Here is a 23,840-nt window from a genome sequence, read left to right on the forward strand (position 1 = left end):
TATGTACAATGACTCATCATAAAGTTTGATAAAGGGATGTGCAGTGATTGCGCCGTTTTGACCCTATTTGCGCCATATTGCCAATTGCGAAATATTGTAAGTTAAAAACCAATCGCAGTTTCAGGCGACATGATTGGCGATTTACGCCACTTGGTGAATGCCTTTCGTAATTTTGCGAAATTAGTGAGATACCCGCTTCACGATTCTGCACAAATCCCAATGATAGTGTATATCTTGATACGTTCGGCGGTGGTTTCAATTTTCTCCACCGCGAATATGCGTTTCCATTGTTTTACATGTGTACTACAAAATGTTTCCACCGCGAACTTAAAAAACACCGCGGAAATTTCACTCATTTCCTAGCGCTAATTAAATGAATATACGTATACAGTAGGCATAACCCATTGAGATTTAAGAACAATGGGGGGGGGGGGGGTCTGTGTACACCCGTGTAAGCTGTGTGCACGTGTGTACACCTGTAGCTGTGTGTCTCGTAATATGAGAATACGCCAAAAGCAGACATAAAGAGAGAGTCGTGAAAATGATACTTCCGTCCGGTACAAAGATTTGTGAAAAATTCTTAAATTTCAACGGCATTATTCTGTCTTTCGAGTGTTGGCAGCCTTCACAGCAGGCCTGTTGTAGTGGGACCGTCCGTTGCCCCTTTGAAGTTTCGCCCTTAAGAGTTGCATCATCACTATGAGGTCGTGGGTCATGATCACGCCCCGAGCAGAAACAATAGCGCGTGACATACAACAGACGTAAAGGACACACGATGGCGGACTTCATCACGATAGAGGACGACAAGTACCTCCCCGCCACCTCGCTGTGCATCCCGCCCGTGTACGTCGAGTTCCTGGAGGGGGTGGTCATCCCCCACGGGCTGATCCAGGACAGGATCGAGCGCATGGTGCAGCACATCCTGCGGGACTTCGGCTGCGACACGCCGGTGGTGGCGCTCTGCGTGCTGAAGGGCGGAGCGCGATTCTTCTCGGACCTGACGCGGGCCATCAGCGGCATTAACGGGACGTTCACCCCCTGGTTCCCGCTGGCCCTGGACTTCATCAGCGTCAAGAGCTACAAGAACGACAAGTCCACGGGCAACGTCACCGTGACGGGCTCTAAAGACCTGGGGAATCTGGCGGGTAAGATTGGCGCGCGATTGTAGTAACATGTTGTCTTAAGTTGTTTATCTGTTTTTCACTAGTGTACTGTACGTAAACACACGTTGTTTTTGAGAACGTAAACAGTTAAAGAAATGATGAGTAATGATGAAAATTTTGCATAATTTTGTGTAATCGTTATCATAGTGGAAATCAATTATAACCTAATTTAGCGCCACTTTGTTATTTCAGTCTTTAATATCTGTTTTCCCATCGGACCGTAATTGCGCGCCAAAACGGGACCGATCAGGAAATATCTTTCCCGGAGCGCGAACAAACGCGGCCCGCCCTTATTCCCCTATATAAATCCTGGACTCTCATTACAGATCATTGCAGTACGATTTGTTTGAAAACTTTTGGCTGCTCCAGTCGACCCCAACCACCATTTCTACACCCCCTTAAACACTCACTTCCTGGTCCCCCTTAACATTGTTCAGATTCCCCACATTCGCTGTTGGAGTATTTTGGTACAATGCCCTTGTTCATTCGTGAATACTCGGCTCCCATAATGCAATCACAGCATCTTTTATTGTTATTTTGGTGAAACCATTGCAATTGGATTGATGAAAGAAACCGGAAGTGTGTCCTACTAAAGTCTGAAATGTAGGCACCCCCACCCACCAAATAATTTCATTGATTTTCAAGCATTTTCTGATAAAAAGATTATACCAGAACAAGCTGCTGGGGGCTCAAACTTATGTCACTTGTTCCCATGCACAAGAGCTCATAATGTACCACTCCAATTTGGTAACCGTACGGTATTCAGATAAAAAGATACAGAAACCGGACGTTCCCCTGCAGTATACAATAACAAGCTTATACGGGGCTCAAAATCTAATCATTTTTAAGTTGTCACCAAGACTACCCAGGCCACATGCCAAATAAAAGATAAATAAAAAAACATACAGGCCTTTTCAAGTAATCGTGTTGAGATGCACACCCACACAGAAACACACACATGAACACTCCAGAAAACATAACCTTCTTGGTGAAGGTAATAATATAAGGTTATATCCTAGCAACACAGAGACATGTTTTTTGAGAAACAACCATTGGAAATCAATCTGCTATGGAGCCTGCCTAAAATGGTAGTAATCAATTAGTGGGCCTCAGGCCTGAACCAATTTCAGTACCAAGGCTATAGCATATTTTTGTGGTCAGGAATGCATGAAGGGTCACTATGTTGAGTTATTTAGTCAGTGTGTTGAAACACTACAGCCTGTTTGTACAGTATACTTACTTATTAACTAGGTATGTACTGTTGAAGGTAATTATGTTAAAGTATGTGATTCTTTGATTATATGATAAACATCACAAGTAAAATATAGCAATAACCAGCAAGAACTGTCAGTTCAGAACTTCAGAAATGTACTGTAACGTTACATAAATTCTGAGTCCCTTGGTTCACCTCAGGAGTAGATTGTTTAATATCTATGGTAAATAACAGAAGATTTTCTTCAGTATACTCTAAATCGTGAAACTTTCACGATGGTTTTACTTCTGCAGGTTTTGCATCTGCCTGATTTTACCCCAAAGGTAGTCATACCCTGTGATACAAAATTGTTTCAAGTACAAATCTAAAAAAAGCACTGCAAAAACCTGTCTTTCCCCCAACTGCAAAATAAAACCATCGCAAAGCTAAACGAACTTACAGTAGTTTACTTTGTTCTCTCTAGTGTAAACAATGGTTTATCATCTGGATTCGGTTACTAAACTGCTTTTGTTCTCCTGTTCCCAACAGGTAAGAATGTGCTGATTGTTGAGGACCTGATTGACACAGGCACATCCATGCAGCAGCTCCTGCCTATTATACAGGGGTATAAACCAAAGATGGTCAAAGTTGCAAGGTACGCACATTTACCTGCTAAAAGTATTATACCTAGTTATTACCGTGTTCATGTATCTCACATGCATACAATGTACATGTATCTTGTATCATTTTGCTGCCAAGAGGACGACTAAACCTAACTTAACCTTAACCATAACAATGGCAGTTAAGCTACAAAAAACAATCTATTTATTCATTTATAGGGAACTTAGATTTATTGTCTAATTGTACAGGCGAGAGGAATCATCTAGGCGGCATAATGTCCTGATATCCCTGCCATGACCAAAAGTAGCTTAAGAATTTAAACGCAAAATGTTTAAGTGGTTATGGAGTGGTTCTGAGCAGGACCCTACATCTGCTTGGAGCAGGGCTGTCTCCAGCTTTACATTTTTGCTGTCAATCCCACTCGTTATTTTGGACCCCATGTTGTTGATTGTCGTTATCAAATCTGTCATTTTGAGGTTACAAAAATGCTTTTTCATCAGTTTTACAGCCCTGGCTCGAAGATGAGCTTATTGTAAATTTTCTGTTCTGATCTCAGCTTGTTGGTGAAGAGGACACCGAAGAGTTGTGGCTACAGACCAGACTACATCGGCTTTGAAGTCCCCAACAAGTTTATCGTGGGCTACGGCATCGACTACAACGAACACTTCAGGGAGATCAACCACATCTGTGTCGTAAATGACCATGGCAAGAAGAAGTTTGCCGTCAGCTAGTATTGTCTGAAACAGGTGTAGGACTTTAGCCTGGGCCCCTGGGGGCCATCCGATTACTACCGGGGCTCCTACTCCTATTCGCTGCCCTGAAAACAATCTATGTGTGTGTGTGTGTGAGCACCATTACTCCAGAATGCCAGGATGGATTGTCAGGGCAGCAAGTGAAGGAGCCCCAGTAGTAATTGGATGGCACCCAGGCTAGTAGAATTTGCGTAGTATTCTTAAATCCTACTTGGATGCCAACTATGCCATTGTAGCGTTCTTAATATACTGCTGCTCATGATTTCAGGGACTGACTTTCAATAGAGGGTATAAGTGAAGAATGTCATTCCTCTTTGAATGTGTATTTAGATAAATGGATGATTGATTTAGTGAAAGCAGTGGTGTAGCATGTCTGCCCAATCAAAGGAAAAACTGCACTGGTCAGACATCCTTTATTATAAACAAAAAAGAACGCACAAAGAGTGGGTGAAAAGTCAAGTCAAAGTATCTTTATCAGCATTTAGTAGACAGTCAAGACAACAGTCTGAATTACAGCCAATTTACACAATATTGATTTAAAATATTCATAATTTTCAAGACAAAAGACTTGTTATACCAGGGTCATGTAAATGATACATGTACATAGCATTCATCTGTTAACATCGTTTAGACCTCTGTAGTGCCTGGTTGCACATAGGGCAGTAAGTTTCCTTGCTGTTTTGATACCAGGGTATATTTATACAGGGAGGGATTGCTAGCCTTTTTCCCTGAACATGGGAACCCCATTTTACATCCCTTCTGAAAGCCCCAGCAGAAATGTCCTGACCCAGGATTGAACTGGGGTCTCCCAGTGAGCAATTAATTTGAACCAGGAGCTCAACTGTGAGGCTGCTACCAGTAGGGCTATAGTATAGGGTTTATCCTGTACATAGCATTATTCTTACACTATGTGCTATGCAGATATGATTAGTTTATTGCTCTGTGCCAAGTTTGCCATGTGAGGGTCCTCTAATGATGATACAATGTACTTGTATGGAGTACAGTAACCCTGCTTAGCTCTTCAGTTTAATAGGCCTTGGAGTGTGATGCTATAATGATACACATCTGATAAAGAAATAATCTATTTAGTCCTAGACATTTGATGGGAACCATTTTGCTTGAGCTTTTGTAAAGCAACATGAAGTACGTAAATCGGCTGCAAAATGCATCCTATCTTGAATGCTTTTATATCATAGTCTTTCAAACTGATGATTTTCTATTAATAATGTTAATTGCGGAACAAATCTTTTTTATCAATACTAAGAATAAATAGAATGTAATGTAATCTAGCATGGAGTCAATGTAGCAACTTCAGTGAAATGATTCATGGCACAATAGACTTGTGTTTGCTTTATTCATAATCTTCATGTGTGAAAATATCTGCTTAGCCTATAATAATTGTGTGGAACTATTAATACATATTTACGGTTATTTCTTTCCTTCAGTCTTTCTATATATTGAGTGCTAGAACTGGTAGATTTGAACTGATTACACTTTGTTGAACATGGGTACCAAATTCCTTGTATTTCATTTATCCTAGAATATCATAAATGTGACTGAAACTATTCAGATGGCCTAATTGTGTTTAATTCCACAAACATAGACTAGACTAATACTATGTTTTACAATGGCATATTTTTGATATGTGTATTGTTGTGAGATTCATTTACCTTACATCAGTTATGACATTGTAAGCATTGGCAAATGCACTTCAGTGAAGAAGTCATGATGAATGGAATAATATTACAGGTTATACTTTATGTTCTTGTTGAGTGCTTTTTCTGGAGTTCACAAAACTTGACTTATTAGATAAATGGTGACAAAAACAATGCTCAATTTAGAGATCATTCATCAAATAACATTTCAGATAATCTTCATACGATAAACACTTTCATCAAGTTTGAGACTTATTACGGCTTTCTGCAACAAAAGTCTTTTCATATTGCAGTTTGTTACCAATTTGAAAGTACTTTTTCATGACTGAATATGTTTCGTACATAACCATTCTGGTTCTGAAGTAATGTATGCCGTCATCTCTTCTTCTTGAGCTGGTTCAGGTTGGCAGCCGACATCTTCACTTTCCCAGGGATGCCCCGCGACAAGTCTGCATCCTGCATGACGTGGAACAGTAAAGTCATATTCAGACCATGGTCGGGTTGCTGACGAAATGTTACATCCCCCCCCTTTGAAGCTGTATATCACTCTTAAGGAAGTCATTTGTTTAGAACATGTCCTACACTTCAGGGAACACAGGCCATAGACCTTTTTGCATGCTGGGAGGTGCAGGCACTATGGAAAGCTAGAGGCAAACAAATTTACCAGTGTAACATAGACCAGACACAGTATGCAACACATATGCGTTGTTAAGGTAATGATGTTGTTTGCACCTTGAGCTACCAATATCATCCTGCATCTCCCAGCATTTAACAGAATCTGTGGCTTGAAGGCTTACATTCAAGGGACAGGCCACTGTTCTCCACACCATACTAGCAGTTGGTGCTCCCTGTTCTGAAGTACTGTGTGATGTTAAACCACCCAAAGTCACAGGTTGGAGTAGGCTCAAAGACTAATTCCACAAATTGGAGAAGGCTGAAGAGTAAGTACAGTACACAAAGCCATCGTCTTACCACGGAAAGATGGTACTGTGATTGGAGCAATTTAGCTTTCTTACTGTGACTGTTGCAGCTGGTTCTATAGTGAACATACAGCAGCTCAGCACACCTGACACAAAATGTACTTAGTCTAGTAGTAAGGGCTGTTGACATACCTTCACACTTTTGAAGAGGTCCTTCTCCATTGAACTAGTTTCCTTGGAAAATGTGAACATGCCCAATGCTGTCTTCGCCACTGTGAAAGGACAAAGCACAGAGGGGTCATATCACACCAAATGTAAGTAATCAGAATGAGATTCTACATACAAAATTTGCAATGTTATACAATTTATAGTTTTGGAAGTCTACAACTTTAAACTATGACAAACGATGTGCAATGTGGCCAATGCTATCCTTTTCCCCGTTTTAAATACCCCACTGAAATATAATACAACATGTTAATTTTTGTATTCAACATTGCTGGAAAAAAGTACAAATGGCAATAACACAACATCAAACAGGATTATGGAAAATATTGAACTGATCAATTTTTCAACACACGGATTGAACTCGCCAAAACAGGATTACTATAACAGCCTTAATAAATGCTTACCTTTTCCTTTCTTGTTAGAACCAGGAACCAGCTTGACCTTGTACCTGTTACAAAAGAAGTACATGTACATCCATTTAGTCTTTACAAATAGGATATGTACATGACTGTATGTAAGGCTCACAGGGAAGGAACAAAAAGAGTAACTATGTTCTGTTACTTACATGCTTTAACCAATCAATCATAGTTACTGTATATCACCAGCGCAAAAAGAGTTAACCTCCAAGCAGATGTGCTGGAGAATCGTAAAGTTTTCTGATCAGCCACTTTCTGATCGCAGGGATGTACATTTGTATCATATAGGACTGTCAGAAAAAATGGCCAGACAGAAAACTTGACAATTTTTCACCTTAACATCTGCTTGGAGACTACAAAATAAAATTAGTATCTTACTTGAAGTTGTTCATGGCGGAGTACGGAGCGCACACAGGAATGGCGAAGAGAAGGATGTCCTCGGGGTGGGGACAGCCCGTCAGGGTGTCCAGAACTGAGGAGGCCTATGGATATAGATAAATCATCAAAATATTAATTTCTCTTTTATGGTATTCACATTGATTTGTCACAGATGGAGGAAAAAGTGAAATGCTTAATATAATATTAAGAAACCCTCGCCTCAAAAACATACAAAAATAAAACAGATATATTACATTGAGTAACAAAACAGTTCAGTATGCATTAAAAACACAAGATGAATAGCAGAAATCAATCAAGAGGAAACAAGATGAGTTTAAGTACAACCATATCACCATCAATGAGTCAATAAATTAATCAATTATTGATCAATCAATCAACAATCAGAACTCTTAATCTTCAAGTTAATCCACAACTTCTTGAGTCATACTGACCACAAACAATCCCACCCACAAACACATAAATAGCACTGAAAACAAAACCTTCCTGGAGAATGCAAAAACATGACAATCACCTCCACTAGCTTGATGTTCTCCCCTGCCAGGACAGCATCCTTCTCCTCATCTGACTCTGGCTCATCCTTGGCAACTTCTCCTTCTAGTAATACACAAGTACGTGTATCAACAAAGAACTTTTAAAGGGTTGAGTTAGGTATTTGAATGGTTTAGTACTAGCTGTTAGTGCAATCAGGTACCAGACAAGGTTCATCAAAAAGAGAAACTAACTAAAGGTGAACTTTTCAGGGTCTTACTCACTACTTAACAAATACATAATACAAATCACAGAGTGTAGTAGTTGTGACACAAAATTACAACAGTATATATGAAATGGAAGAAACTTAAAGACTACAGTCCTATACCAAGTTATATACCAACTGCTATAGCAGTTAATCTTCAAGTTTGTTTCATTTCTTGAATATTCCGACTGAGAAACCATACCTTGCACATGGGCCTGTATTGGCACAGTGGCATCATCTTCATGAATGACCATGGAATCCTTGAAAGCATGGGCAGCTTGTCCTCCCTTTCCTAGAAAAACACATACAAAATGTAGCTATTCATTTGGACAATCAGGATTGGTGCTCTTCAATTGTAACATAGCTGAACTGTAGTGTACAACGGCAAATTGGCAGTACCATAACTTTGTTTGCAACAGCTCACTCCATCTACTACACATGTATGTACCGGTACCTTAGTAAGGCTAGAGGTTACAAAGCACCTATTGCACAGAAGTTTGACTTCTGTTCCCACACAAACAGAATCTCTAAGAAGTTCACTTGTTCAGAATGTGCTCCCAACCTTGTTTCTTTTGCTGTGCAGACTGTGGTCTCTGCTGCTGCTCCTTCTGCTTGTTTTTCTTTCCCTTCTTCTTCTTATCTTCCTTCTCTGGGTTGCCCTCAGACTGTAGTACAAGTACAGAAACACACATCAATTAAGATTTTCAAATGACATGCAAAAAGAAAAACACAGATGAATGTCATTATATATCTCTCATATATCTGTGGCAAAAATTGCATACTATAATTTTAATAGGACAGAGTTCCACATTGGAAGTATGTTTAATTGTGATAGATATTGTAATTGCAGAGACACTCAGCAGATTGACCCCCATTAAAATATTTGATCCCTGTAATAATGCAGAATGTAAGGACCAAACATTTCAACGGGGCCAGGTGACAGACTATTCTGTGTGAAAGTAGTCAGAAGAGAAAACCAGAGATAGAACAGATGGATTTCAGGCTAACATATACAGTAATTTGAGCTTGAAAGTTCATCTATGTTGGTAGAAGTAATTCTGAACCAACGTGGAACTGTTTTGGCAAAGCAAAATTTAACTGAAATTCTCAACACAGTTTAACTTTGCTTCAGACCTACTTTATATTAGTTGAGTATAGAATGATAGTACATGACATGTTGTTTGTCCATCTCACCCTAAGAAGCTCCATCCTCATCTGTCTCTCCTCCTCATCCTGATCCTTGTACTTCTTCCTCATCTTCTTCTGTTTAGCCTGGATAAAAATTAACGATTCAAGAGTTTACATACTTGTCAATGCAAAAGGGGTACCTCATTTTCATAAATGCACATGTTAATGGCTCATGCATATAAAAAAGAGAAAGCATAAAAAGAGAAAGCAGTCTTCCTGATCTGAGGTAAAGCATTTTCAAGTAACTAGAGGTACTGTAATGCGGCTTTGCCAAGACTCCCTGTGCTTAAAGAAGCCATTCTCAATCCACAAACCTCTGTGGAATTACCACAGACAGATCCTTTGAGGGGTTGTGGGGACATTTTGCTGAATGGTGACTGACCATGGTATATAACTGTAATGATACATTGTTAAGCTCTTACGGTAGATATCAATAAAAACAAGCCCCTTACCTTTTGTCCTCTCTTGGGCTGAATGTCCTGTGGTTGTGAGTCCCTTAAAGTTTGATCCTACAGAAAATATTTCATGTATATTTCAGGTCTATTGACAAAGGGAAAAAGAGCAAGCTTAAATTCAAAATGCTAAACATGCCTTTGTATCACATGTACAGATTTGGGAACTACTCGTAGCATCAGTATATTTCAGTCAACTCAACTCAATCATGTGCTAGGTTCAGCCAAAGCAGCATTATCTTGAGCTCCTGTCACACATAGCTGACCATGGCCTCCCAACCTTCTCCAGGATGTACATATTGATATATTTGATATATTGTATTTTGTACATAGGTGTTTTCTATTTTATTGTGTATATATAGTGTCTGACCAACAGAGGCCATGTATATCATCGCCATTCAGGCATGTTATTTTGTCTGTAAGTTGTGATATTTTGAATAAAGAATTGAATTGAGAATTGAATTGAGACCATGGCTGCACTTAGCCGTGCATCTCACCTCACACTTGACACGATGCCCCATAGTGGGTTTTGCCCAGTATACTTAAGAAGAAGGAAGATGGTTGGAAGAAACTCTTCAGCAAGGTAATTTGTAGATTGGGCGTTGGCTGGGAAGGTTAGTTTTTGACAAATCAAAGTCGGGAAAGTCATATTCTTCTTAGAAATGATCAGAGGAGCGACCTGGAGATATTGTAGATCAGGAATGATACCACTTCCAAGTTACTCCCGACCCAGTGCCAACCTGGGTTGGGGAGTGGTCGGGAGCAAAGTTCCTGAGCAAATGGAAGGTCCTGAATGTGTGACAAGGGCTTTGATTTCAATTGTTTTGTCTCCAAATATAGTGTTCTACATTTTTTCTATTACATGCTGTTGTGAACAATAGTAACTGTCATGAATGCTTTGACAGAAAATTACTATTATAGCGATCCAGTTCTGTGACCAATCAGTGGTCACAGCTGCCGAGTGTTCTTGCTTTTTTTTAGAGGTAGCGATGGGCATGGGTCTTAAAGGATTGAAGGCCCCATGCGCTAATGTCTCGGACCACACATTCTCACCACATTATCCACAGGTCTCTCCTGCAGCGGTGTCTGGTTCTCCTCCTGTCCAGACCTGTCAGCAAAGTACTGGGTGTCCTCGCTCTCATCATCTCCGTGGGGGGTCTGCTTCTTCTTACGCCGCAGCTCTCTGTACAGAACATGTCATCCATCAGATTCAGCAACAGTGCCTCAAGCAAAATCAATGTATTGAGACTAACCACATTTGTGGAAAGACAGGCATAGCAGGTGATTATCACCTTATTTATATGTATACACCTGAGTGTGATAAGGAAATTCATGCACTTGGGCACAACTTTGGGACCAGCTAGGGATTCAAACCCAGAAACTCTGGATTCTAATTTAATCACCCTAACCATAAGGCCAACTTAATGTAATGGCACTAAGTATTTTTACACAAACTACCAAGAAAACGAAAGTGAACAGAATATAATGACGGAGAAACATACTTTCTTTGTTTTGCAGATAGATGGTGGCGAGGGTTGCCAGTGAGCTGGAAAAAAAGAACAGTATCAAATATGATTATGAATTCATAACAAATACAAAGTATCATTCAAAGGCTTGACCAAGAGGCTCCAAAATGAATTGATTCTGCCTTGGCATGAAAAATCATATCGCAATCTTGCACAAGTCAGGGGAGTGTACCTGGTTGAGATCCAACATCTCGTCATCCCCCAGGTAGATCTTCATGTCATCCTCTGTTGTCTCACTGGGGGCTCGGTGCAGCTCAAACCTGTCAGGGATAATACACAAAGAATTGTAAGATTTTAGCTTTGTTTCTGATGTGTAGCAGTTATGTTTAAATATATAATTAGGTTGTGTTGCTCATTGACAATATTATCAATCTGTTTGATAGTGGTATTCTGCTATTAATAGCCATTTGATTGCTGTTAGCACAAGCAGGAATTAGTGAATTGTCTTCTTTTCATGATCATCTTCACAAAGTCTAATTTTCAAAAAGTTTCTGTGGAACATTTTGTGTTAAATTACGTCGTTTTCTTCTTTCTTCTTTGATGAATTAATCTTTTTGTAATCATTAGCATATCACTGAGTTGTATTTACAGTAACAAAAGTCCACTTGAATTTCAAGCAAAGGAAGACTATATCTAGATCAATAGATTACAGCATTGCTGCATCATTTGTTTATATCAATTTCATATTACACATTGAATCAATTGACATGCAAGTATTTCATTTGAGAGGAATCTTGATGAAAAAAATGTCACATCCAAATTCTGTCTGTAAAAATTGCCTCAATTTACTAGAATCAAAAATTCAATACATTTTCTGTAACCATCATTTATGACCAAAACAAATAGATTTTTCACTCTTGACTTGTTCATTTGTTCATCACCCACTGCCTCATTACATCTTGTGTGTTGATTTGTTACTTGAACTTGAATCTCACAATGCTGGTAGATTGGTAGTGAGTAAGGTACTTCAATCAGCAAAACAGAGTAGTTACTGTAGTAGAATCAAAGATTCAATAGATTTTCTCTTAAGACCTAAGATTTCTCACTGCCATCACGCTGCTTTATTTTCTCTTCAAAGTTGGTCATTTGTTCATCACCCATTGACTCATTTCATGATGCATGTTCATTTGTTACTTGACCTCAAATCTCATAATGCTGGCAGATTGGGAGTTAGTATGGTACATTGCACTTCAGATCAGCAAAACATTCATCGAAGATCATTGAGATTTGGGCCTGCTATGAGCTTTTTTTGCTGCTCTCTCTACCTTTCCCCATTTTCAATGTTTCCATTTTGTCTCTCCATCTCCTCTGTCACATCTTCTCTTTCTTCCTCCTCGTTTGAGTCTTCTGAATCATTAATTCCATTTATGGCCTCTTCAGGACTTATCAGTGAGACAGAACCAAGAGATTTTATATCAGAAATGTAACAAGTTTGTCAGTTGAGAGCTACAAATTGACCAATATCTGCCGAGGAATATTCGTTTGTTGTCTGGAAGAGACGTGTTCTTATTAATCCTGTTGCTGAGAGGGGAAAACAAAACAAAACAAACAAACAAAAAAGCAAACAAAGACATGGAAAAGAAGTAGAAGAACACAATAACACTGAAACAACATGGACAAAACAAGGCAATAACAGAGTATGCATGCTTCTATCATCCAATATTTTAGCCAAAAAACATATTCATCAAAACAACAAGCAAGACACATTGTATATCCAACATAAATACAGGAATTTCAGGTACAAGGATGCACAAACGAGTACAGCACAAAATGGTGCTAAACACACAATAGTCTGTATCTTATTTGTATGTGGCAAAACTTACTTTCCCCCACCCACATGCTGGAAGGTAAGGCCTGTATCAGGGAACAGACTGTCCTCTTCTTCCTCCTCCTCTTCATGGGTGTTCTTTGTCTCCTCCTCTACTACTTGTACAGTGACTGTACCTTGTTCAACAGTGGCCTCTGGAGACACCTTGTTCCCAGAGTCTGTGCCGTCTTCTGTACAATCCTCTGGGCCTGCCTCATCCCCAGATTCTGTTCCGCTGCTGCTGCTTTTCAGGTCATCTTGAATCTCTGCCTCAGGGTTACCTTCAGTCTAGGGATTTGAAACAGGAAGTTGTTGTCGAAACTCTAGAATCTCTTAGGTACTAAAAGGATACATCAAAAGTGATGTCACTGGATGTTTTGGGTCTTTAATCACCATACACCCTTGCCCATGCCTCCCAATCCCTGGCTCACTTACTTTAACACAAGTCAGGGATTGATCAACCTTTTGCAAATTTCTAAAAAAGTTTTTTGAAATTTCAAAATCGCCGGAGACTCCAGTGTATTTTTCACCTGAAAATGCAACCTGTCACATTGGTGACTTGCAAATGTTGCCCTAAGAATCCCTGACTGAGAGGACACCTCCCATATTTCTGCTGGATATGTCTTGGCTTTTGAGCTCACAGTCCCCTCAGACAAGCTATTTTCTTGCTATGAGACACCGGCTCTACCAACACAACAGTCCTACAGACATTTCAACAGTGAACTTTATACATTGCTTACACCTCCTTTCCCCTCCTACTGAAAATTCAAATTGATACTAACTGCCTGTGAGTCTGCCACTGACTCCTCATCTTCCTCTGCCATGCGAACTTTCCTCTCGTCTTTGTGTCTCCAGATACAAGAGTCATCCACCTAGATGCAACAAAACAAGATAATGAGGCTACTTGATTGACAAGAAGCTAAATGAGCTAAAACTAGTCTAAGAATACTATGCATTGCAAGCTGGGGCACAATGGAAGACTCAACATGTTTAGTGCAGGTGAAATTGGACTTGTGCAGAATTATATAAATTATTGCTCACCTTGAAAATGAATCCAAAGCCAAGGATCAGGTGGGAGGGGGGCAGGTAGTTCTTCTTACCTATAGAAAGTGGGATACAGTATTGTTAAATGTGTGCAGCAGCGTATGTGTACATAGCAGTAAAGGCACAACACATCTATGGCAGTTGATGAAAGTAGGAGCTGTACAGAGTATCTTCCTACCAACCTCTGATCATGAAGCTTCCAGTGGTCAAGTATTCTCCAGTCGGGGCAGTTTTAGACACCTTTAGACAAAAATTGATACAAGAAGGTTATTAAGCAATATTCTCATTTTCATACAATATACATGATGGAGATCTTAAAAATTTAGGTGGACTGGGGAAGTCATTTTTGGGTATGAATTACTCTTTGTATGTTACCAACATGACAAATACATCCATTCATCCCTTTTCCAAAGTCAAAGAGCAAAGAATGCAAAAACCAGAAGATACAGCATTTAAAAAAAAATGTACTTATCAACGCCTGCAATAAAACAAAAATGCCACTTCTGTATCTGGTTTACACAGAATGAATGGTTGCACATACCTGGTCATGGTGCACATACCAAGCACTCGTCACCACCTTGGCATCCCACGCTGCACTGTGGCAGATGGCAAAGGTCCCAGCCTCGTTCAGGCTCTTGGGGGGCACTGAGCTACCTGGGAGGGCACAGCAATCTCAGAGCTTTACATATGAAATGTTCTATATACTAACGCCTAAAAAGCAGACCTATGGAATGAAAAAAGAGCAGTTTGTACTGTTGTGTGCTTGGTTCCCTTCCAAGTTCCAACAAACAAATTATAAAAAATGCTACAGAATGATAATGTTTGCTGATATATGAAGATGTTACAGAATACATAACTCTGATGATATAAGGACACAAAAGTTTTTCATTTTCTAGGTAGCAGGTAAAGATAAGTAGAGCTTAAGGTACATGTATGAGGGGAAATGGTAAAGATTTTGTTTCATCCTTACTTGCGTGGTTCTGAATGACACAACTGGTGGCTCCATGTAGATCAGCGTGGACATACAGGTCACCTGTAACAGTACAAGCCAAGAAGTTCAACTCATGTCCTCAAAATCACATGAAGGAAGCCATCATCACTCTTTGACTGGCTCTAGTTCACTGTGTCGCAAGCTAATCTTGGCCATGTTGGCCCCATGTGTTTTACAGTCATTGCCTCTCCTCGAAGTCTCCAGAGAAAAGCATGGTCCACAAGTAGGGATGCGTACTTAAACCCATGTTCATGTTCAGGTCCGGATCCGAATCCAGAGGTTTAGGTTCAGATCCAAACCTAATAAGTCTGAACCTGAACCCATGGCATATTTGAATAATGTTATAGCAGCATAACGCAAGCAACTTGGCTAAATTAAGTTGAAGACTCTTTAAGTTTAACAAACTAAGACTACTATCAAAGACACGGCATAACTGCAGATTGAAATAAACTCAAACTTTTGGTTTATTCACTGGTAAGTTCTGACACAACAGTGCAAGTGATTCCTGTAAGTAATTGTAAGGTAGTGTAGTCTTTACACCACAAGAAAGAGGTATACACTAAGCCGGACCCTCCATCTGCTTGGAGACTCACCTGGCTTGAGATGTCTCTTGACGATGAGCTCGTTCTGCTGGGAGTCCCGCCCGGCGACCACCAGGTAGTTCTCAGACGTGATGAACCACAGGAACTTCTCAAACCTGACAAATTGTAAAGGAAAAAAGGTGTAAACAAAAAAAGGTAATATTTATCATCACTTTTAGAAATTGATACTGTAAATCGTGAAATGTTCATGGTGGTTTCATTTGCACTGATTTTGCAAGGACCTCTCCATCGTGAGCTCATGTCACCGTGAATATGCATTCCAATTTATTACTACTGCACTATAAGATTGTTACAACTGCAAAACAAAGCAAAAACCTCATTTTTCTACCATGAAATTAAGTCACTACAAAAAGAAATATCTTTACAGTAGACCATACAAAACAGATTTACTTGTTTGTCCAGTTCTTTGTCTATGTCTATGTCCTGAAGAAAAAAGATGACTTAACATCACACAAGTACTGTACTCACCAGTATGTTTTTCTTGCCTTGTTTATCTTGGTTACCGTAGACACGTCCTTCAGTGTTTCCTTGGTCTTTCTTTCTGCATTCTTTACAGCCTGCAGGAAGATTCACACATAAAATTGTGATATGTTGATTGTTCTCTTGACAGCATAATCTTTCAGGTAATTTCAACAACTTAATCATGTGAACATTTCTACTACATAGATTGAGCACTGAGGAAAGTACTGAAGGAACCAGAAACAGGCACCATACCTTCTCAGAGGCATCTATTGTCTTTTGTTCCTTCTTTGCAGCATGTCTCTTTTGATCATAGTACCTGCAGAAAAAACACAGCAGATCATCAACATCTACAAGTAGCTACATGTGAGGTAAGATGGTCTTGTGCATAGATCAGCCTTTCACAATTCTTTCAAACAGGACACACTTTCAATTGACATTTCAACTTTCAAGTAGGCAAAGCCGGGTGCGCACTTTATTCAGGTGGCTATACTACATGTACATAGCATACATGAAAATGGTTTGTATTCATATCAGAAAATGTGACAGTTTCTGATTCTTACTTCTTGGCATTAGCATATGCCGACAGAGCCAGGTCGATGTCAATCTTCATCGGTCGGTCACTAGACGCTTCCCTCCCCACTGCAGCCCTGTCATCATCCCCCTCACTGTCAGACTCATAACCAGAGAATGGGTTCCTGTGAACAGACCACAACATGTGTGCTATACAGTCTTCTTATTGTTCAAATAGAGAACAATTACTGTGTTAACAAGCCTATAGCAATGTATGTAAGAGTTTAAACAACAATGTATGACTTACAGTACACACATCAGGGTTAAACACTCTACTGTGGTTTAATATTGACTGAACAGTCAAACCTGGTCTTAGCAACTAAACAAGGGATAAAGGGAAAATGCTTATTAGGGAGGGGGAATTGTTGCTCCAGACGAATGGGTTGGTTATCCATATGATTGGTAAGCGAATATCTTAATTTACCATATACTGTAAACAGTGGCCATCATGGTCTATGCTGTACAGGCACCAGTACACAGAAGTCCAACATGTTCCACCCCTCCTGAAGACCTACGTATACCTGAGTAGCAGAGTGATGTGGTTGCTGTCCAGCTTGAGAGACTTGATGGTGGAGGCTACAGGGTCCCCCTGCACCTGTGCCTCCTTCACAATGTCCCAGATCTCTGCCCAGTCTATCTGGTTAGCTATGGCACTGCGCACTACCAGGATGGCCTTGTCAACCTACATGTGTGTCGTAAGATACAAGGTTGTAAATGATATGATATTATCAATGTTTTTATCATGGTTTTTCTATGTTTTGTCATTTAAAGCAACTGGACATGTTGCCTACTTCAACAACAGATGGCCTTGCCCACCTACATGGGTGTTGTAAGATACAAGGTTATTATGAAGATGATTTGATGAAAAGGGGTTTTCTTTCTTTCGTCATCTAAAAGAACTGGATATGATGCCCACTTCTACTACAAGCAACAAAATGTAATATCTGAGCATAGAGTCATCAGTTTGTCACATTATGCAAACATCTCTTCCAATGTAGACGTACCTATCAACATAGATTGCCACTTTGTGAAGATGTTTATTTGTGAAGTCTCGACTCCAGGAACTTATCGCTAAGACTTTCCTTAAGTTCTTCATAGCTCATAAGCAGTTGTATCAATAGACTAACATATATTTGTATGCATAAAAATGAATCAATAGGCCTAGGGACATTTCCTTACTAAATCCAAGTTGAGCTCAATCAGCTGAGCTTTCTGTTTGTCCTCGTCCTGCACTTTCTGCAGGGTCTCCAGGCGGCGCTCATGATCCTTCTTGACGTTCTCCAGTTTCTTGATGGCGACCTTCTCCTGCTGTAGCGCCTTCAGGTCCAGCCGCTGCGACTCCAGCTGCGAGAAAAACTCATCCACCGCCTATGTTGATGAAGGTTAGAAATCCAGATAAACAACCTTTGCAGACAATTCTATCTCTACAACTAGATAAGATTTGGAAATTACTTCTGGACGTTTTGAGTGACATTCATCACTCTTCTTCAGCATCACGAGAATGAACAGTTACTGGTAGAATGACTCAATACTAGTAAGATGTGACTGGAATTTAGTTGAGTGTGACAGGAAAACACAGAACACCAAAAGAAGGAAAAGTGAAAAAATTGAAAAGAGCTAACTTTTACCTTGTTGAAGGAAGGGAATTCTACACAAGGGCTTTTGTCATGTTGTTTGAACTGGAAGGGATGAAACTCAGCATACCTGTATAAAGGAGAGTTACGTGACAACTTCAATTAAGTCTGACATACACATGAAGCTCAAACTATCAAAGGTTTTAAAAACACGCCTTTCAATAGGACACTATTGATAAGCATATGTATGTAACAATGTTCTCACCTCTCTTAGAAAGTTTTATGTTGATATCATGCAATGTATCTTTGCTTGATGTTAGCTATGCATATGTTATTACTCACGTTAGCAACTCTTCTGCAGGGCTGCCATCTTGTTTTGGTTTCTTTTCTCTCTTTTGCACAATGTAGCCCTATGACACAGCAACAGACATATTCATTTATCAACAGAATTCAAGAACAAAAAAATTTCAATATTCAGCTCAGTTTACCAAGAATGTTATACCAGCCTGAGAAAACATGTTGTCCTCAAACAAAAAATTGTAAAAATATCAATTCCAACATCCAAACTCTTGCATTTAACATCTTGCATCTAAAAGAAGGGCTTCATACGAAGCACATTTGGACTGTAAGCCCAAGCGATAAGAATAGAAACGTCTGCAATACCATAAAATACCAACCAGTTCGGAACACCTGTATCAAACATTATCACAGCCCGACAGTACGATATCAACAAGCCACTTCTATCAGAAATCCACTGGTACCTGACAAGTTTGTGAACCAGACGCCTCCAGAAACTTCTCAGCTTCCACCAAGGCTGCCATGAGCTGTGGCAGGTCTGTAGGAAAAACAGCATGACACAAAGTTGCAGCCACCCATCTTCATATATAACTAATGTAAGATGCCTGGCCAATGTATGGCTGGTCGAATGAAACATTCCGTTGAAAAGGCTCCCAGTTGACATCTACCGGTATTATTGTGCCAGTTTACTGCTCTGATACTTTTATATGGAGATATTTTCTAGATAGGGGAACACAGAAAAACAGGAAACTTAGTCCAAAAAAATTCCTTAGTACATCATTTGACTCACCTTGTGAGACATCAAAGTCTTTCCCCACCTTGGCACCTTCAGGAAAGCCTGCTTTCAGGAGACAATGGTCCAGGACTGCAGGACCGTACACTGGTAATAGAATAACACATGTTAGACCCAGCATACATGAATGGTGTTCATAAACATAGCAAACAAATGATACTTTAGGATGTAAAACAGCACACTTTGCTGTAGGTGAAATTCAGTTATAAAGTATGCCCTTCTTATCATATCAAGACCCAAATATCGGGATTCTTTGATCATGAGATACCTAATATCTCCCAGACCTACTTTAAATTCTATAGGATTATCAAATAATTATACCGAGTTTGGAATTGAGGATCCTCTTCAGGGAATCTCCAGACTTTGCCTCGACCATCACTTCTCTCAAGCTGCAAAACACAGAGGATGTTCAGTCATTCCAAGTTAGTTCTCTTCATAACAAACAGATACAGCAAGAGATAAGACTTTAAATAGATTTAGACTAAACCATCAACTTGTCCACAGGAAGAGGAAGTCTCCACAGGTGATTCTAAAGATCTGCAGATGGTCTATTGGTTAGGATTGTCGACTTAGAATCTAAAGGTTCTGTGTTCGAATCTTATGCAGCTTGTACAGTGTACATAGTGTACAAATCTGATGTGTGACACCTAACAGCAGTTTACCTTTCTAAGCTGATGAGAGGCTGAGTGGGGCGGGCCAGTTCCAGCGGGTACTTCTCCCGGACAGCGAACCTGACATCGTCTCCCTCTGTCCTGGTCCTCAGCAGGTTCAGGATGGTGTACTCATAGTCTGTCAGGATTAGGTTCCCCTGGAAATGTACAAATACATGTATGTCAGAACATTGCTCTAATTTCTAATTGTGCGATTGTAATTCAGTTGTCTTTACATTGTTATATTTGTGTAACCATATGTGGAGAACTGATCAAATATTCACATTCCTAAGTTTGAGGCTCCTCAAAATTCCAAAATTATAATTGCGAGGTTAATTTCATATACATATATACAGCCATGTCCCTGTGGTGCAAGTGGTAAATGACCCCAATGCTTTGCCATGTGGATAAAATCACCGCACGGGCACAGTATGGGGGGTTGCATTCGTCACTTCAGCACATAAAAGAACCAAATACATTTACAGTCAAACCTGCCCAAGGCGACCACCCGGCGGACCGAGCAAAAACGGTCGCGATGGACAGGTGGTCGCCATGAAGAGGATTCCATTCACATGTTTCCAGCTCAAGGTTTTCAAATACAGTACGTAAATGGATGGAAAATTATGTGAATTTAGACAGCAAGACCCCCACCAGGTTCAATTCTCATTGACAGAAAGATTCTACAAAAATTACATTTTCCGTTATCGTTGTAAATTGTATATCGCTAACGTTAACGTTACATCGTGTACAAATTTTCGACATAATTTTGACTACAAAACAATGGTCGCCTGATGATCTCGCAGCGATCTCCCGCGTACACACACACACGCACATCATCGAAGTTTTAAGGCCTAAGACAAATCCCTAGAAAACACCTGCTGGCCGCAGCCTTTTTTTGGATGCCGGCCGCTGGATAAAAGGGTCAAAAAGTTTTCGATCTGACAACTGAAGATGAAAACGTAACAGTGTGATTTCGTCGTGCCGCGCCACACCGCCAAGCTATGTGCGACCGCATCGAAAGGTATGAGTCAGTGCAGCAGAACGCCCAGCGTCCAATAAAGGTTTGTGAGATTCATGTAAATAAAAAGAAAATAAGAATATTAATTTCCATCAATGACTAGAGTATTTGTAAATGTTCATACACAAAAGCATCGTGTTTTAGAAAGGTCAGCGGTACGCCAAATCCGGGCCGCGCCAAAATGCCCAAATCCAAGATGGCGTCGGGACCAAGGACAACATTTCTCGCCCGATGTTTTGCCCGCCGCGAAGTCATATTTCGGCGGAATTTAGTAAGACACAGACACATTTTTATTGAAAATACAAGAAATAGATAGTAATTTCTGTGAAATCTGACTTTTTGATGCCATGCACTACGTATTCGTTTTGAAAATTGAGTTTAAACCGAACTGAGGCACAACAACATCACAAACATTTCTCTTTACAATGTTTATAGGGGGAACGTTCTATTTAAACACTTCATGGAGGAATCGATGATATAACATAGCTATTCCATACATTTTTGTCCTTATTTTGTCCTTTAAAGTCTTGAAAACATTTCCGTGAAATCCGACTGCAAAATGATCCGATGTCACCACACGCTTGAAAATTAGGCGGCCGCCATGGGCAGGGACTGTGCTCTGTGCGGTCCCAATTCGTGGCGGTCGCGGTCGCGTTGGACGGGTGGTCGCCTTGGGCAGGCAGCTTAATGCTTGTGCCAATGGGGAAAATTTTCGGGACCGAGAAAAAGCGGTCGCCATGGCCAGGTGGTCGCGTTGAAAAGGTGGTCGCCTAGGCAGGTTTGACTGTATATAAAGAAGAGCACTGTAGTGTAGGGGTGATCTGGTGTGCTTGTTTGAAGAATATTAGCTGTGGTGGGCCTGCATTGCACTACTATAACGTTTTACCTACCCTATCATACAGTTCCACAATGATATGGTACGCTGCCTCGTTCTCTCCAAACTGCATATCCACAATCCTGTCTGACCCCAGCTGCCGAATGCTGATCAGCCGCCTTGTCCGCAGGTGTTTGCGCAGCTGGGACAACATCAAAACATACAAAAACATTTTTTTCACCTTCTTCAGAGTTTCTGACTGGAGTCAGCAGGTGAGACACAGAGACATTACTGGTTGTGTAGAAAGAAAACTCCAATATCCTATTGTCTACCAACATGATGAAATTATTTTCAGATGCAAAAAATGATTATGACTGAGACTTTGGTCCACACACATTTCAGCATCATACCATTCTGAGACAAGACACAAATTACAGTGCTGTGAATCTTGAAAGGTTTGTGGTGGTTTTATTTTTGCAGTGATCCCTCCACTGATGATGGATGACACTGTGAATATTCATTTCGAATGAATTACTACTTATTATACTACAGAATGGTTTCAAAAATGAGCTTAACACACAGTAAAAACCTCCTTTCCCCTCCTTTTGTGATATTAAGTCAATGGGAAATAAATGAATTTGCAGCACATAACAGAGATGGCTAGTTAACACATCTACTGTAGCATTTAACACCTTCCTTGACAAGTAGACTGTAGAGCTGAATTTTTTAAATTAACTACACAGATATGAAATCAACACCTCACCTTCATGCTGAAGCCAGAGGGCATCATGTTCTTAGGCCAGTCGAACGACGTGGCGTAGAGGCGGGTACCCGACTCAAGCAACAGCATCTTCTTCTCATCGGTCCTGTGGGACGAGAAGAAAAGGTTATATTATGATGGTATGGAACAGAAAGGAAGGTTGAATCATATCAGTACTAGTATTACAATGGACATTGCACCTGGCATGATATAGAAGAAAGGAGTCAGGAGGTATGTATTGAACCTCCTTGGTTGAAGATTGTATGAAATTTACAAAGGAAACATTTTCAATCCAACAAACAGAAAGTATGCTCTCTCTCTATATATATCTGCCTGGCACGGTTGTATCGGCTCCCACCGTTGAGTCATACCGTGCCAGGCTGGAGGCCTTCTCACCTCAGTGCTATCTTAAGTTGAAAGTTGAATATCCATTCATCATTCATAGCAGATATATGGAATGGAAATGGTATTTTTACTCACTTGACCAGCTTGATGAGATAAGTCTTGTTGTCTATATCATAGACATTGGCAACCCTCATGCCCAGAACACTGAAACACAAAGTTGTTTCAAGATCAGGGAATATCACGGGCGGAATATCACAGTAAAGAATAATTCTTAAATCAGCTGTCTTGGCGCCTGCAATCAAAGCACTGATGCTTTGAATTATGATCATATGTTTGAAAAATACATTTAGTGAGGATAGACACAAAGTAAAGGGATTATAGGAGCATAAATGTAGGAGGGTCAAAGGTTAAAATTCCATAGGTCCACATGCATACAGCAAGACACAATATATGGTATGGTCCTAGTTGTTGGCTACGTATACAGCAGTGCAAAATTGTGTATAGAACTTATCCCAGTAGTTGCGGAACTAGACCAAGATCATATGTCATTTCTGTTCTGGATGAACGTTGCAGCAAACGAAAGCATGACGAGAAGCAAAAGATAGAGTGGGGAGGGGGGCTGACACTTCATCCATACGTCATAATAGTTAATTGGCGGCTTACCTGTCCTTGATTTCCGTGAGGATGGCCCTCAGATCAACGGTGCTGAATCTGCCCTTCATGTTTAATATTCACGTGTTCTCTGATAACGATAGATTGTCACAGACGGACCAAATCGACAGCCAAATTGTGGATACGCACGCAAAATAACAAACTCAGTCCGCCATCTTGGCCAAGGGAAATTCTATTCGAAGAATAGGGGTGACATCAC

The 23,840-nt window shown here is 40.2% G+C and overlaps 2 protein-coding genes across 3 annotated transcripts; one reads left to right on the forward strand and one right to left on the reverse strand.

The window, feature by feature from the left end:
* Window positions 1-691: 691 nt before the first annotated feature.
* On the forward strand, window positions 692-5,488 carry LOC136433792 (hypoxanthine-guanine phosphoribosyltransferase-like). Its single transcript, XM_066426309.1, has 3 exons — window positions 692-1,145; window positions 2,905-3,010; window positions 3,533-5,488. The coding sequence occupies exons 1-3, from the start codon at window positions 776-778 to the stop codon at window positions 3,705-3,707; spliced, it is 651 nt and encodes a 216-aa protein (XP_066282406.1). The 5' UTR covers window positions 692-775; the 3' UTR covers window positions 3,708-5,488.
* LOC136433789 (ribosome quality control complex subunit NEMF-like) lies at window positions 5,052-23,808 on the reverse strand. 2 transcript variants are annotated; one of them, XM_066426303.1, is made up of 35 exons: window positions 23,633-23,808; window positions 23,105-23,173; window positions 22,628-22,730; window positions 21,941-22,066; window positions 20,045-20,190; window positions 19,704-19,771; window positions 19,380-19,469; window positions 19,054-19,127; window positions 18,635-18,702; window positions 18,347-18,422; window positions 17,898-18,086; window positions 17,240-17,400; window positions 16,709-16,843; window positions 16,401-16,464; window positions 16,155-16,243; window positions 15,678-15,781; window positions 15,064-15,126; window positions 14,635-14,747; window positions 14,276-14,333; window positions 14,091-14,149; window positions 13,832-13,921; window positions 13,066-13,337; window positions 12,508-12,624; window positions 11,415-11,502; window positions 11,219-11,262; window positions 10,770-10,899; window positions 9,717-9,773; window positions 9,271-9,348; window positions 8,639-8,741; window positions 8,279-8,368; window positions 7,855-7,937; window positions 7,323-7,426; window positions 6,933-6,976; window positions 6,496-6,575; window positions 5,052-5,839 (listed from the first exon to the last, which is right to left on the reverse strand). In XM_066426303.1, the coding sequence occupies exons 1-35, from the start codon at window positions 23,689-23,691 to the stop codon at window positions 5,759-5,761; spliced, it is 3,375 nt and encodes a 1,124-aa protein (XP_066282400.1). In that variant the 5' UTR covers window positions 23,692-23,808; the 3' UTR covers window positions 5,052-5,758. The 2 variants fall into 2 exon arrangements, with proteins under 2 accessions (XP_066282400.1, XP_066282401.1); XM_066426304.1 differs by lacking the exon at window positions 12,508-12,624.
* Window positions 23,809-23,840: the final 32 nt, after the last annotated feature.

The sequence above is a fragment of the Branchiostoma lanceolatum genome, chromosome 4, assembly GCF_035083965.1.
Source record: "Branchiostoma lanceolatum isolate klBraLanc5 chromosome 4, klBraLanc5.hap2, whole genome shotgun sequence".
Taxonomy (NCBI): domain Eukaryota; kingdom Metazoa; phylum Chordata; class Leptocardii; order Amphioxiformes; family Branchiostomatidae; genus Branchiostoma; species Branchiostoma lanceolatum.